Genomic DNA, 14,227 nt, shown 5'->3' with positions numbered 1-14,227 from the left:
ACCCGGTTTAAACAAAAAACCAAACTGGTTTCTTTTTTTTTTAAACTGTTTTTTTTACCAACCCTGTGTGATTAAGACAATTTATAGAGAATGTATATAAATATAGGACAAAGGTAATTTCCAGAAAAAAAATCATTTTAATTAAATTAGACAATATTAGTTTTCATAAAAAAAAAACTTACTCCTTTTGGATCAAATAGAAAGTCCCATAAAAAGACAAGAAAATAAGTTAAACGCCTAAGACAGGCAATTTGCTTCATTAGTTTGGCTACCCGTAGAAAACCTTTTCTAACTGGATGACGATAACTGCCAAATAGTACTTAGATGTAACTCGGAGATAAATTTGTACTAGGGAAAACTGCTTGATGAGAAAAACGGGTCCAAACAAGGTGTAGAAAGCGGGCTGTAGTGCAGGGTCACAGGGTAGTGATCCAACCAATCTTAATTAACCAAAGTACAATCTATATACTAAAGTGTCTATGTGTGTCTGTCTGCCAGTTCCAAGATCTTGCTAAACGCTAAATAATAAAGGAACTAAGAAAGAGAGGTAATATCTGATTGAGCCAATAGGAGAATCGCATCGGTACATACATTTAATCTCATTGGTTGAAATTTTTTTCATTTCACACATAGATAAAAGTCAGCTGTAAACAGTATATTTTCTTACTAGAAAGCTTTGCGGAATCAGAATTAATTGCCCAAAAATTTCGTAAAAATTTGAAAGCTTCAAACAGGGATGGATTCTTTAAAAAAAAGTTAGGCTGGCTACTCGATGGTGAGGCAATATTATTTTTGTAAAAAAACTCCAAAATCGATTTTTAATGTGCTTTTGGATGATTTTTCACAAAAATAATTTTGCCTTACTATCGAGTAGCGAGGCTATAATTTTTTAAGAATCCACATCAGCTTGGTTCGAAAGTAAACAATACTTTTTTCTGCTAGAAATGTTCCTTCTTAGATTTGACGAAAAAAGGGTTCAGAATATGCTTCTATTCTTATATTTCTATTCGCTAAACCGATATGATTCTCCATTACAGTGTAGCTATTAATGCAAAGGCACTCCCAAGAGAAATCGTCCCTAAAAATATTAAGCCCCCCCCCCCCTCCATTTTTTCTTTCCTTTTTGAAACTATGTAAAATTGAAAGGGGATAGCCGTTAGTATTTTCATAACTTATAATATAAGGAAGGAATTTTTTATGTATAAGAGGGGCGTAATGACATTTAAACTTAAACCGTGAGCAAAATGGTCTAAATATTGAGCTTAAAACACACTTAAAACTTGGTACATAAGCCTAGTCCTATAGATAATAAAAAATGAAAAAAAAATCAAAATTTTTTATTTTAAGGTTAGGTAAGAAAACCCTGCGGAAATGGGATTTTTAGGCCTTTTTGGCCTGTTTTGGTGTAATTTCATGTATAAACTCACTTTTAATTGTTTTTTTCTTAAGTTTTTTCCTTAAATACTGTATGTCTATTCATAAGGACATTATTTAAGATGATTCAGCAAGTTTGGGACCAAAACTCAAAAAACCTATATTTGATGTATGACACACAAACTTAAGAAAAAATGCATCTTGTATAATGTCCTAGACATATTGTATTCAAGGGAAAAACCCAATAAAAACAATTAAAGGTAATTTCTCCTTCAAAATAGACCAAAAAAGGCCTGAAAACCCCATTTTTGCAAGGTTTTTCTTACCTAACCTAACCTAAAAATAAAATAAAAATGAATTTTTTTGTCATTTAGATGTAGTACCTTGGACTTGCTTATGTACCAATTTCAAGTGTCTAGCTCAATATTTAGACCATTTTGCTCACAGTTTAAGTTTAAGTGTCATTACGCCCCCCCCCCCCCCCCTTATTAATAAATTCTAATCATTGTGGTATCTTTAGTATGCTACATACGTCACAGCCTTAACAAAAATGCGGGAAATAAAAAAAAAGGTTTGTAAAAAATACAACCATTGCAATATGTTTTTAGGGCAAAATTGTATAATTTAAGAGCTCAGAAATTGGGAGTTTGGGTTGAGCTCCAAAAATTGTCAAGGTGTCATGAGGGTAGTTCAAGGCTCTTCTTCTTCTTTCATGTATGTTTATATGTAACCCTGATTCTCTGAAATTTGGATTCAGATGCACACTGTGATTGTAAGTGAGAATCCTTTGGCCAATCTTAGATTAATAAGACGCTGAGTGTATTCTATTTTACAATACAAACTGACCCGAAATTCTCGTCGAAGTTACTGAATTACTAAATCACCCTAGCCTAGAATTTTGGCAGGAGCCACCCTAAGGGGGGGGTTTTTAATGCAACCATCTCGTAATCAATGTATAAATGGCACTTAGAATTCGAATTTCGATCTGAAATTTTGCATGAGTAATCCTTGGTAGGTCTATTTTCCCTAAATCGAATAAAAAGGTGGAAAAGTAACGGCTGGCAGCTGGCGGCTCAGCCGTATAGCCGTTTTTTTCCCTATTTTCAGGGCAAATTCATCATTAATTACGTAGGAATCAACTTTTTAAAACATATTTTTGGTTTAATTCATGTTAAATGATAGCAATAGGTAACCATTTTTTAAATTTCTAGTACCAGCTGCTAAACGGCTAGAACCGGCTGAAAACGGCTGGGAGCTGCCAAGAGCATGAAGAGTTGATATGGCATGTGACATGTCTAAGGGTAGGTTTTTATGGTTGCTGAGCTCAATAATGCTACCAAAAATAGGGGCAGCCCATCCATATAGCAGCTGGGTAACAGCTGCAGCTCAGCTGGTAGTGGCCAAGAGTAGAATGGGTAGATAGGGCTTGTGACATGTCTAGGGGTAGGTTTTTATTGGTGCTGAGCTCAAAAATACTACCAAAAATAGTGGCAGCTCATCCATATGGCAGCTGGGTAACGGCCGCTGCTCAGCTGGGAGCAGCCAAGAGTAGAATAAGTAGATAGGGCTTGTGACGTGTCTAGGGGTAGGTTTTGAGGGGTGCAGAGCTCATATATACTACCAAAAATAGTGGCCGCCCATCCATATAGCAGCTGGGTATCAGCTAGAGCTCAGCTGGTAGCGGCCAAGAGTAGAATGGGTAGATAGGGTTTGTGACATGTCTAGGGGTAGGTTTTTATGGGTGCTGAGCTCAAAAATACTACCAAAAATAGTGGCAGCTCATCCATATGGCAGCTGGGTAACAGCCGCAGCTCACCTTGGAGTGGCCAAGAGTAGAATGAGTAAATAGGGCTTGTGACATGTCTAGGGGTAGGTTTTTAGGGGTGCTGAGCCTAAAAATACTACCAAAAATAGTGGCGGCTTATCCACATGGCAGCTGTGTAAAAGCTACAGCTCAGCTGAGAGCGGCCAAGAGTAGAATGAGTACATAGCGCTTATGAGGTGTCTAGGGATAGGTTTTAATGGGTGCTGAGCTCAAAAATACTATCAAAAATAGTGGCCGCCTATCAATATGGCAGCTGGGTAACAGCTGCATCTAAGCTGGGAGCGGCCAAGAGTATATTTTTGATATACCTTTCAAAATAGGTTAAAAACAGTTTAAGACATAGCTTGTGATGTGTCAAAGAGGTGTAAGTTTTTATAGGTGCCAAGCTCATTAATACATTATTCCCAAAAATAAAAAAATCTGTTACCCAGCTGCCATATGGATGGGCGGCCACAAGTTTTGGTAGTATTTTTGAGCTAAGCAACCATTAAAGCCTACCCCTAGACACGTCACAAGTCCTATCTACTTTTTCTACTCTTGGCCGCTCCAAGGTGAGCTGCAGCCGTTACCCAGCTGCCATATGGCGGCCACTATTTTTGGTAGTATTTTTGATCTCAGCACCCCTAAAAACCTACCCCTAGACACGTCAAAAGCCCTATCTACTCATTCTACTCTTGTCCGCTCCCAGCTGAGCTGCAGCTGTTACCCAGGTGCCATATGGATGGGCCGCCACTATGTTTGGTAGCATTTTTGAGCTCAGCACTCCTAAAAACCTACCCCTAGACACGTCACAAGTCCTATCTACTTATTCTACTCTTGGCCAATCCAAGGTGAGCTGCAGCCGTTACCCAGCTGCCATATGGCGACACTATTTTTGGTAGTATTTTTGATCTCAGCACCCCTAAAAACCTACCCCTAGACATGTCAAAAGCCCTATCTACTCATTCTACTCTTGTCCGCTCCCAGCTGAGCTGCAGCTGTTACCCAGCTGCCATATGGATGGGCCACCACTATTTTTGGTAGCATTTTTGAGCCCAGCACCCTTAAAAATCTACCCCTAGACATGTCACAAGCCCTATCTACTCTTACTACTCTTGGCTGCTCCAAGGTGAGCTGCAGCTGTTACCCAGCTGCCATATGGATGGGCCACCACTATTTTTGGTAGTATTTTTGAGCTCAGCACCCATAAAAACCTACCCCTAGACACATCACAAGCCTTATCTACACATTCTACTCTTGGCCGCTCCCAGCTGAGCAGCGGCCGTTACCCAGCTGCCACATGGATGAGCTGCCACTATTTTTGGTAGTATTTTTGAGCTCAGCACCCATAAAAACCTACCCCTAGACACGTTACAAGCCCTATCTACTCATTCTACTCTTGGCCGCTACCAGCTGAGCTTCAGCTGTTACTCAGCTGCCATATGGATGGGCTGCCAATATTTTTGGTAGCATTTTTGAGCTCAGCAACCATAAAAACCTACCCCTAGACATGTCACATGCCCTATCTACTCTTCATACTCTTTGCAGCTCCCAGCCGTTTTCAGCCGGTTCTAGCCGTTTAGCAGCTGGTACTAGAAATTTAAAAAATGGTTATTGCTATCATTTAACATAAATTAAACCAAAAATATGTTTTTAAAAGTTGATTCCTACGTAATTAACGATTAATTTGCCCTGAAAATAGGCAAAAAACGGCTAAACGGCTGAGCCGCCAGCTGCCAGCCGTTACTTTTCCAACTTTTTGTTCGATTTAGGGAAAATAGACCTACCAAGGATTACTCATGCAAAATTTCAGATCGAAATTCGAATTCTAAGTGCCATTTATACATTGATTACGAGATGGTTGCATTAAAAACCCCCCCCTTATTGGCACTGATAAGTAGAATCCTAAATCCTATAAATATCTATCCTTAAATTCTCTCATAATTTAGTCCCTTGAAGCTAGGAACGAAGTCAATTGCATAATAAACAAGATTTTATAACAATGATTATCTAGTTTTTTTTCTCTAATTCTAATTAAAGAATCGACAAAAGTTATACAAATTAAAAATTCACATTAAAAATATCAATTTACTTCTAGTTCAAAAACTTAAAATATCAAACACTTACAAATGTACTAGGTATCTTAAATTAATTTTCTTTAAAATTTTTATTTTAAATGTTAGAATTCATCAGAATAAAAAAACTTTAATGGTGACGTTTGTATAATTATCTGAGAATTTAAAATGGTTAAATTATAAATGGAAAGTCGGGGAAAGAAATGTAAAACATATTTCCGTTTCCAATAACAGATATTATCCATATGCATATCAAACCATTATTATATAGACCAAAATATTTAAGTTTCATAAAAAAAAAATTAATGACTGAAGAATTTTTTCTCTCCAATGACAATACCCCAATACCCAAAAGAAAGAATTTAAACTGTAGTCATATAGTTTTCACAGACTTCCTTATTTGTGTATCTTAGACTTAAGCAAAGTGTCTAATGTTCCACAAATAGAGTATAAGAAATTCTTCTAGTACCCTGCAGTTGCAATTAAACCGCAAGGAAATCGGCGGTGCCTTGCTTTTTTAACAGCTAGCCGCGGCTTTTTAGAGAGTTAGGATACAATGAAGGAAATTACACCGGTATGACACCCAAAGTTTTGTAACCGCCCTATATCATTTATTGTTACAAAAATTTTGGTGCTTTCATAAAAGGGTCGGGGGGCGAAAGTGACACTTTTTGAAACCAAAACTAAAAGTTAACAAAGGAACTCAACTAAAAAAAGAGTTACAGGTCTGAGATTTTGCATGGCAGTTGCTTTATAGGGGTACAATATGGAACTGTGAAGAAACGGCGGCGCAACCGCCGAAATCTGCCGTTTCCCGCCGAATTTTTTTTTGCCTTTTCTCGGCGGTTTTCGGCGGTTGCGCCGCCGTTTCTTCACAGTTCCATATTGTACCCCTATAAAGCAACTGCCATGCAAAATGTCAGACCTGTAACTTTTTTTAGTTGAGTTCCTTTGACTTTTAGTTTTGGTTTCAAAAAGTGTCACTTTCGCCCCCCCCCCCCCCTTTTAATTACCTAAGTAAAGTCTAACCTTTTTAACCATAATTTTGTTTATCATAATTTAGGATAAAAAATAAAAATCTATTTTTCATCCATTATTTTAATATCTTTAGATATTTGAACTATAATCTAAGTTAACTCTCTTCTCAAAATGTACAAAACATTGGTAGTACGACAAAATTTATATAAAGCCTGAAAAAAAATATTCAATAAGGATATTAATGTATTTTTCCAGAGTATATATATATTTACAAATTTGGGTTGTCGAAAGTAATTTTCATAAATATTTACCACGTATCTTAGATTATACAAGGTTTGTTTCTTAAGTAAAGTAAAGCAATGAAAATTCTGGTTTTAAAATAGTGAGTGTTTACGTCAAGAAGAGTTAAGGCTTTTGTATTTTGAAGTATGTTATAACTGTCTACTAATCGTTATGCAAAAGGGGGGGGGTAAAATGTGGTGACTCGTGCCACGACATACCAGCAATTTTATTTTGGGTGCTACTCCCTTAGTTTTAGAGATAATTGGATAAAATCTTTTGGGCTGGGTCAGTAATTACCCCAACTAGAGGTATCTTTCAAAAAAAACGGCGGCGGGACCGCCGCTCCCGCCGCCCGCCGCCGTTTTCCGCCGCCACCAAAAAAATTTTTTTTTTTGCATTTCTCGCCGAATTAGGCAATTTGGAATCATTTGAGACCATGTTATTTTTTTCAAAAATTTTTCCCCTTACAAGCAACCCTGCGGGGGGACTTAGTCATTTTTTTCAAATTCTCGTATATCAAGGTATATCTTAAATACAGTACTTCTCCTGTGATTTTGAAGATATTGAAACAAAATCTTTTTAGGTTGGTAAGTAAAAAATATTTGAATTAAGAAAACGGCGGCGGGACCGCCGCTCCCGCCGCTCGCCGCCGTTTTCCGCCGCCAACAAAAAAAATTTTTTTTTGCATTTCTCGCCGAATTAGACAATTTGGAATCATTTGAGACCATGTTATTTTTTTCAAAAATTTTTCCCCTACAAGCAGCCCTGCGGGGGGACTACAAGGTATATCTTAAATACAGTACTTCTCCTGTGATTTTGAAGATATTGAAACAAAATCTTTTTAGGTTGGTAAGTAAAAAATATTTGAATTAAGAAAACGGCGGCGGGACCGCCGATCCCGCCGTCCGCCGCCGTTTTATGCCGCCAACAAAATTTTTTTTTTTTTGCATTTCTCGCAAATATTTATTACTGACCCATCAAAAAAGATTTTGTTCCAATATCTTCAAAAGCACAGGAGAAGTACTGAATTTAAGATATACCTTGATATACGAGAATTTGAAAAAAATGACAAAGTCCCCCCGCAGGGCTGCTTGTAAGGGGAAAAATTTTTGAAAAAAATAACATGGTCTCAAATGATTGCCTAATTCGGCGAGAAATGCAAAAAAAAAATTTTTTTGTTGGCGGCGGAAAACGGCGGCGAGCGGCGGGAGCGAAGGTCCCACCGCCGTTTTCTTAATTCAAATATTTTTTACTTACCAACCTAAAAAGATTTTGTTTCAATATCTTCAAAATCACAGGAGAAGTACTGTATTTAAGATATACCTTAATATACGAGAATTTGAAAAAAATGACCAAGTCCCCCCGCAGGGTTGCTTGTAAGGGGAAAAATTTTTGAAAAAAATAACATGGTCTCAAATGATTCCAAATTGCCTAATTCGGCGAGAAATGCAAAAAAAAAATTTTTTGGTGGCGGCGGAAAACGGCGGCGGACGGCGGGAGCGGCGGTCCCGCCGCCGTTTTCTTAATTCAAATATTTTTTACTTACCAACCTAAAAAGATTTTGTTTCAATATCTTCAAAATCACAGGAGAAGTACTGTATTTAAGATATACCTTGATATACGAGAATTTGAAAAAAATGACCAAGTCCCCCCGCAGGGTTGCTTGTAAGGGGAAAAATTTTTGAAAAAAATAACATGGTCTCAAATGATTCCAAATTGCCTAATTCGGCGAGAAATGCAAAAAAAAAAATTTTTTGGTGGCGGCGGAAAACGGCGGCGGGCGGCGGGAGCGGCGGTCCCGCCGCCGTTTTTTTTTGAAAGATACCTCTAGTTGGGGTAATTACTGACCCAGCCCAAAAGATTTTATCCAATTATCTCTAAAACTAAGGGAGTAGCACCCAAAATAAAATTGCTGGTATGTCGTGGCACGAGTCACCACATTTTACCCCCCCCCCCTTTATTTCTAATTACCCAAGGAATCTTAAGGGATAAGACAATAGACAATAAATTTACCTCCTATGTACATAAAAATTACTGGTTAAAAAGTTTGGAAATAAAATAAAACTCAAAAAAGTATCTTAAGTTATTTAGCAAACGAATAGGATAATGTGGTTATAAAACTTTAGGTACCAGTGTAATTCACAACTAAATGTTTCCTTCCTCACTGTGATTTTCAAAGATAACAAATGTAAGTGATAAACTCGTTCTGATATTAGTAAGCTTAAAAATTGGACAATTTAAAAAACTTATTTCCTTCATTAATATTAATCTACCAAAAGAGTATTTGAAAAAGAATTTACCGGAGATACATAATTTAACCTTATTTGTCATATCCTCTCTCTATCCCTGGTGAATTCTACGCATGTTTTCATACTTGTTAATAATTTGTTATGGCATTGCATAGCTAAAATTGACTTAATTAGGAAACTTATGTACAGGAATTTGTCTTGGCAAAATAGCTAGACACCTTGAAATTCAATCTTTGTCGACTTTCAATTGGGTCTTTGAATATCACCCAATATCGTCGAAAATATTAACACAGCCAAGTCAAGCAATTTTCTAGCAGACGAAAAAAGTCTCCCCCACATAGACATGCAATTATTTGTAAAACTGCTTTACAGTACAGTACAGTACAGTACACAAAAGTAAAAGCTCTGTTTGGTCACTAAAATTTCATAAAAAAGACAATTTTTCAGTTGAATATTTTCTTTTGATGTGTGTAAAATTGATTCGAGTTATTTAAATTTGTGGCAAAATATTAAGAAAACATTTTGAATTTTTGGATCCATTGCAGTAAGCATACATAAATTAAGCTTTCCTAAATTAAAAAACTTTGCCCAAATATTGAGCTTTTTATGTGTTGATAACTTTTGTTTTCACGTAAAGAGATGATAAGCATAGCAAGGCATTTTTTCCGGATAGAGCTCAATGTTATGTAAATAATTCTTTTTTGAATATCACTATTATAGGTATACTGGGGTTATATATGACAAGTATCAACTATTGAATCTATGTTATTTGTGATGCTATAGGAAGAATTTATTGAATACTCAATGTAACTATAAATTAGCATCTCGATAATGCATCTACCTAGCTTTAACTCTAATAATACTCAATGAAGACGGTAAAAAGCCTCTACAATGTAATAAACTAAGTGAGAATGTCTCGGCCCATAAACAGGCACAGCTTACCTGGTGATAACGACCAAGCTGGCGTCAGTTTCTCCATTGTCTGATCTGGAGTCCTGTTCAACACACTCCTCTGTATCGGATAAACTTCCTACAAAAATTTTACTTAAATAGGGTCTTGCAATACTAGAACGGATATTGATTACATAAATCTTGTGACAAGGCAATTTTGTTGTCAATTTAAGTAGCTAATTTAGTCATCAATTATTGGTCAATGCATGGTCATTGAAGAAGATGGGATCGATTAGCTAAGTAATTGAGGCTCCTAATAAATAGTCAACAACTCTTTCACTCACGCTTAAATGTATACTTCAAGATGTGGTAAATTTACTCGGAAATTTGGAAACTCCCCCCCCCCCCCACAAAAAAAAGTTATGTTAATATCATCAATAGCTTCAGAGTAAATTACTACGTTAAATAAGTAAAATGACTAAATTACATCTTCCCGTATTTTCTTTGAGGAAGGAACTGTTATTTTTTTATATCTTTAAATATTTAATAAATAATAAGATTATGACTCATTGTTCTAGGAATCAGCACTAGATAATCTTGCTATAAAGTTTAAAATGAAAGGAACTAAATATCCTTACCTCCTCCATCCTCCAGTTTCTTCATGTAAATCTTGAGCTGTTTCTTCAATCTCTTCAGTTGATCATTTAAATTCTCTATCTTCTCCAGAAGATCGAAGTTCTCGCCTAGAATTATATCAGATAAATAGGATAAACACTCGAGGGGGAAGGGGTTAAATAACTGTATATTCTCTTTTCAAGGACCTTTTGTCGACCTTAAGTTGGGTCTTTGAAAATAAACCAAAATTGTAGGGAATACTAACACAGCCAAGTCGCTACAAAAGAGCAGAAAACAATTTGCTAGCTGACGAAAAAGGTCCTTAACAGTGGGATCCAGGTAGTTGTCTGATTATACATATTTACTATAGATTTATTGGATAGTTCTATAATAGATATTGAATGAGTTTAGATAGATGGTAAAGTATTCAATGCTTGGTAGCCTAAAACTCTTAGAATAGCCCTCTGTCTGTATCATTAGTTTGCAAATGAAACATATTTTCATTATCTTTCAGTTGTTTGATTAAAAACTTTGGTTAAAATAGCTGCTATAACAGTAAGGCACAAAAGAGGTAATTTTGTTTCTAGCAATTAGGGGTTTACATTTATTTATTGTCCATTGTCTTAACCGTCAAGATATCTGACTCAAGAAAATGTGATAAATATCTGCGGAAGTAAATGCACACCAGCTAAGAAAACTAGAATAATGAGTTCTCATATTTGATATTGAGTACCAGTGTAATTAAAAAGAAGTGTTCATACAACACTGCACCGGAGCGTGTGTGTGTAGCCATAACTACTCACACACTGTGATAGTAAGTGTTCATACAACACTGCACCGGAGCGTGTGTGTGTAGCCATAACTACTCACACACTGTGATAGTAAGTGTTCATACAACACTGCACCGGAGTGTGTGGTTGTACCCATAACTACGCATACACTGTGATAGTAAGTGTTCATACAACACTGCACCGGAGTGTGTGTGTGTAGCCATAACTACTCACACACTGTGATAGTAAGTGTTCATACAACACTGCACCGGAGTGTGTGTGTGAACCCATAACTATTCACACACTGTGATAGTAAGTGTTCATACAACACTGCACCGAAGTGTGTGGTTGTACCCATAACTACTCACACACTGTGATAGTAAGTGTTCATACAACACTGCACCGGAGCGTGTGGTTGTACCCATAACTACTCATACACTGTGATAGTAAGTGTTCATACAACACTGCACCGGAGTGTGTGTGTGTAGCCATAACTACTCATACACTGTGATAGTAAGTGTTCATACAACACTGCACCGGAGCGTGTGGTTGTACCCATAACTACTCATACACTGTGATAGTAAGTGTTCATACAACACTGCACCGGAGCGTGTGGTTGTACCCATAACTACTCATACACTGTGATAGTAAGTGTTCATACAACACTGCACCGGAGTGTGTGGTTGTACCCATAACTACTCATACACTGTGATAGTAAGTGTTCATACAACACTGCACCGGAGTGTGTGTGTGTAGCCATAACTACTTACACACTGTGATAGTAAGTGTTCATACAACACTGCACCGGAGTGTGTGTGTGTGTGTGTAGCCATAACTACTTACACACTGTGATAGTAAGTGTTCATACAACACTGCACCGGAGCGTGTGGTTGTACCCATAACTACTCATACACTGTGATAGTAAGTGTTCATACAACACTGCACCGGAGTGTGTGTGTGTAGCCATAACTACTCATACACTGTGATAGTAAGTGTTCATACAACACTGCACCGGAGCGTGTGGTTGTACCCATAACTACTCATACACTGTGATAGTAAGTGTTCATACAACACTGCACCGGAGCGTGTGGTTGTACCCATAACTACTCATATACTGTGATAGTAAGTGTTCATACAACACTGCACCGGAGTGTGTGGTTGTACCCATAACTACTCATACACTGTGATAGTAAGTGTTCATACAACACTGCACCGGAGTGTGTGTGTGTAGCCATAACTACTTACACACTGTGATAGTAAGTGTTCATACAACACTGCACCGGAGTGTGTGTGTGTGTGTGTAGCCATAACTACTTACACACTGTGATAGTAAGTGTTCATACAACACTGCACCGGAGCGTGTGGTTGTACCCATAACTACTCATACACTGTGATAGTAAGTGTTCATACAACACTGCACCGGAGTGTGTGTGTGTAGCTATAACTACTCATACACACAGCTGTTAACTTTTTCTTTTAAATCAAAATTAAAAATATGAGGGGTTGACGTTATTTCCCCCCCTCCACCTTATGTGCCCCCAGAAGTCTCTAGGGGCGTAACTGCTATATATATAGCTTTAATATACAGCTTTTATTCCTCTTTGAAAAAAAAAATAAATAACAAAAAAGAATACCCTGTACTGACAATATCTATCATTTTCTTATATAAAATTATTTCTTTACATCAAAAGTATTATTGAAATAAAAAAGAGAAAAAAATTGGTGCATTCCCACAAAGTGTGTGTAGAGCACTTATACCCACCCCCACACCCCACTTCAAAAGTATTAAGGTTATTTTTGTTTGAATCATGAAATTTCAATAACTATAAAGAAACGATTAAGTTTGTGGAAAGCTTCATATATGTTCCGGGATATGTATTATGATACAGTACATAACATTTCCTACAAATTTTCGATGACGCAAAATATTTTTTATCTGATTAAAATTACCAGAAAAAAAATAATATATTTCAATAACAAAAACATTTAGGTATGTTTTGTAAAAATAAAATTGTATAAAAGAAGGAAACAAGAAAAGTACAGTACATAGCGAGAAACTTTTTTAAAAATTCAAGTGTATTGATATGGACAAGGGACCTGGAATCAAGTAAACAATGCTGGGGGGGGGGGGGGGGGAGTTCGATAATCAAATCCAACAGGCCAGCACATTCTGAATTAAGAGAGATTTTAGTAGGAAAGGAATGATAGAAAAAATGTATGTTTACCCACGCCGCCTTTCCGTTCACAAACATTAAGCTGCCTGTAAAATGAAGGAAAATCTGGTATTGACATCGGACTGTATAATATTCCGACACCGTAAAAACTTTTGGTACTCTTATTAAATCTGGAATTGTTCATTACCACCATTAATTTTCTATCTACAAAATTTTCTCAATTGTAATTGACCGTCCATTGTGAGATCTCTGAGGGAAAGGATATCAATGAAAAAAGTATCTACTTATGGAGCAGCTATGCTTATAAAATCATGTAAACTATACTTTTATATAACGAAGGTTAGTTAAAATTTATACGCCTTTGGATTTTATTTACATAATTAATTTTATTATAAAAAGATTATACTTTTCTACATTTATGGGTTTGTTCGTTAACATTTCATGGGGGGAGGGGGCAATTAAGACAAAGGGGGGGAGGATAAGTTCAGACACTTTTGCGTAAACAGTGACAGGGAGAAATTAGATTATTTCACAAAAAAGTTTCATTTTCGGATGTATTTTTCCTATTTTTTAAAAACAAGTTTGAATTTGGCCTCCAGGTTCAGGTGCAGCAGGCCTCCAGGTTGTCTCTGGACGCAGGGTGTCGGAGCCGTTTAATTTGATGCGGCTCCGGCTCCGCGGACCCGTATATGAAAATACAGCTCCGGCTCCGGCTCCTACCTTAAAATTAAAATATCAATTTTTTTTCATTATTGAAATTGATAAAATAAAATAAATAAATATAAAATATTTTGCTTTTATTTGATTAAAGCTATATAAAAGTAGAAGGATGTGTGTCTATTTGTTAAGTAACAAAAGTTTTTCAGTTTATCATATGGAAATAGACCGTTGCCAAATTATATTATTACTTTAAAAAATCACTTTTAGCTAATCTGGAGCCTGAGCCGTTTTTAACAAAAAAATACGGCTCCGGATCCGGCTCCGGCTCCACCAAAAATGTTGCTGCTTCCGGCTC

At 36.7% G+C, this 14,227-nt stretch overlaps 1 protein-coding gene across 2 annotated transcripts in view; it reads right to left on the bottom strand.

Moving 5' to 3' along the window:
• Window positions 1-14,227, bottom strand: part of didum (dilute class unconventional myosin) — a 179,350-nt gene that overhangs the window by 59,163 nt on the left and 105,960 nt on the right. For both annotated transcript variants that reach the window (XM_080169607.1, XM_080169606.1), the window contains exons 46-47: window positions 10,292-10,396; window positions 9,705-9,792 (exon numbers count right to left, since the gene is read on the bottom strand). In XM_080169607.1, the coding sequence (XP_080025733.1) occupies window positions 9,705-9,792; window positions 10,292-10,396 (193 nt within the window). The remainder of the gene's footprint in view (window positions 1-9,704; window positions 9,793-10,291; window positions 10,397-14,227) is intronic.

This window comes from Acartia tonsa, chromosome 8 (assembly GCF_053477335.1).
Source record: "Acartia tonsa isolate MP-2025a chromosome 8, ASM5347733v1, whole genome shotgun sequence".
In the NCBI taxonomy this organism is placed as follows: Eukaryota; Metazoa; Arthropoda; class Copepoda; order Calanoida; family Acartiidae; genus Acartia; species Acartia tonsa.
The sequence above is the reverse complement of the archived record's forward strand: the minus strand, read 5'-3'. Positions and strand labels throughout refer to the sequence as shown.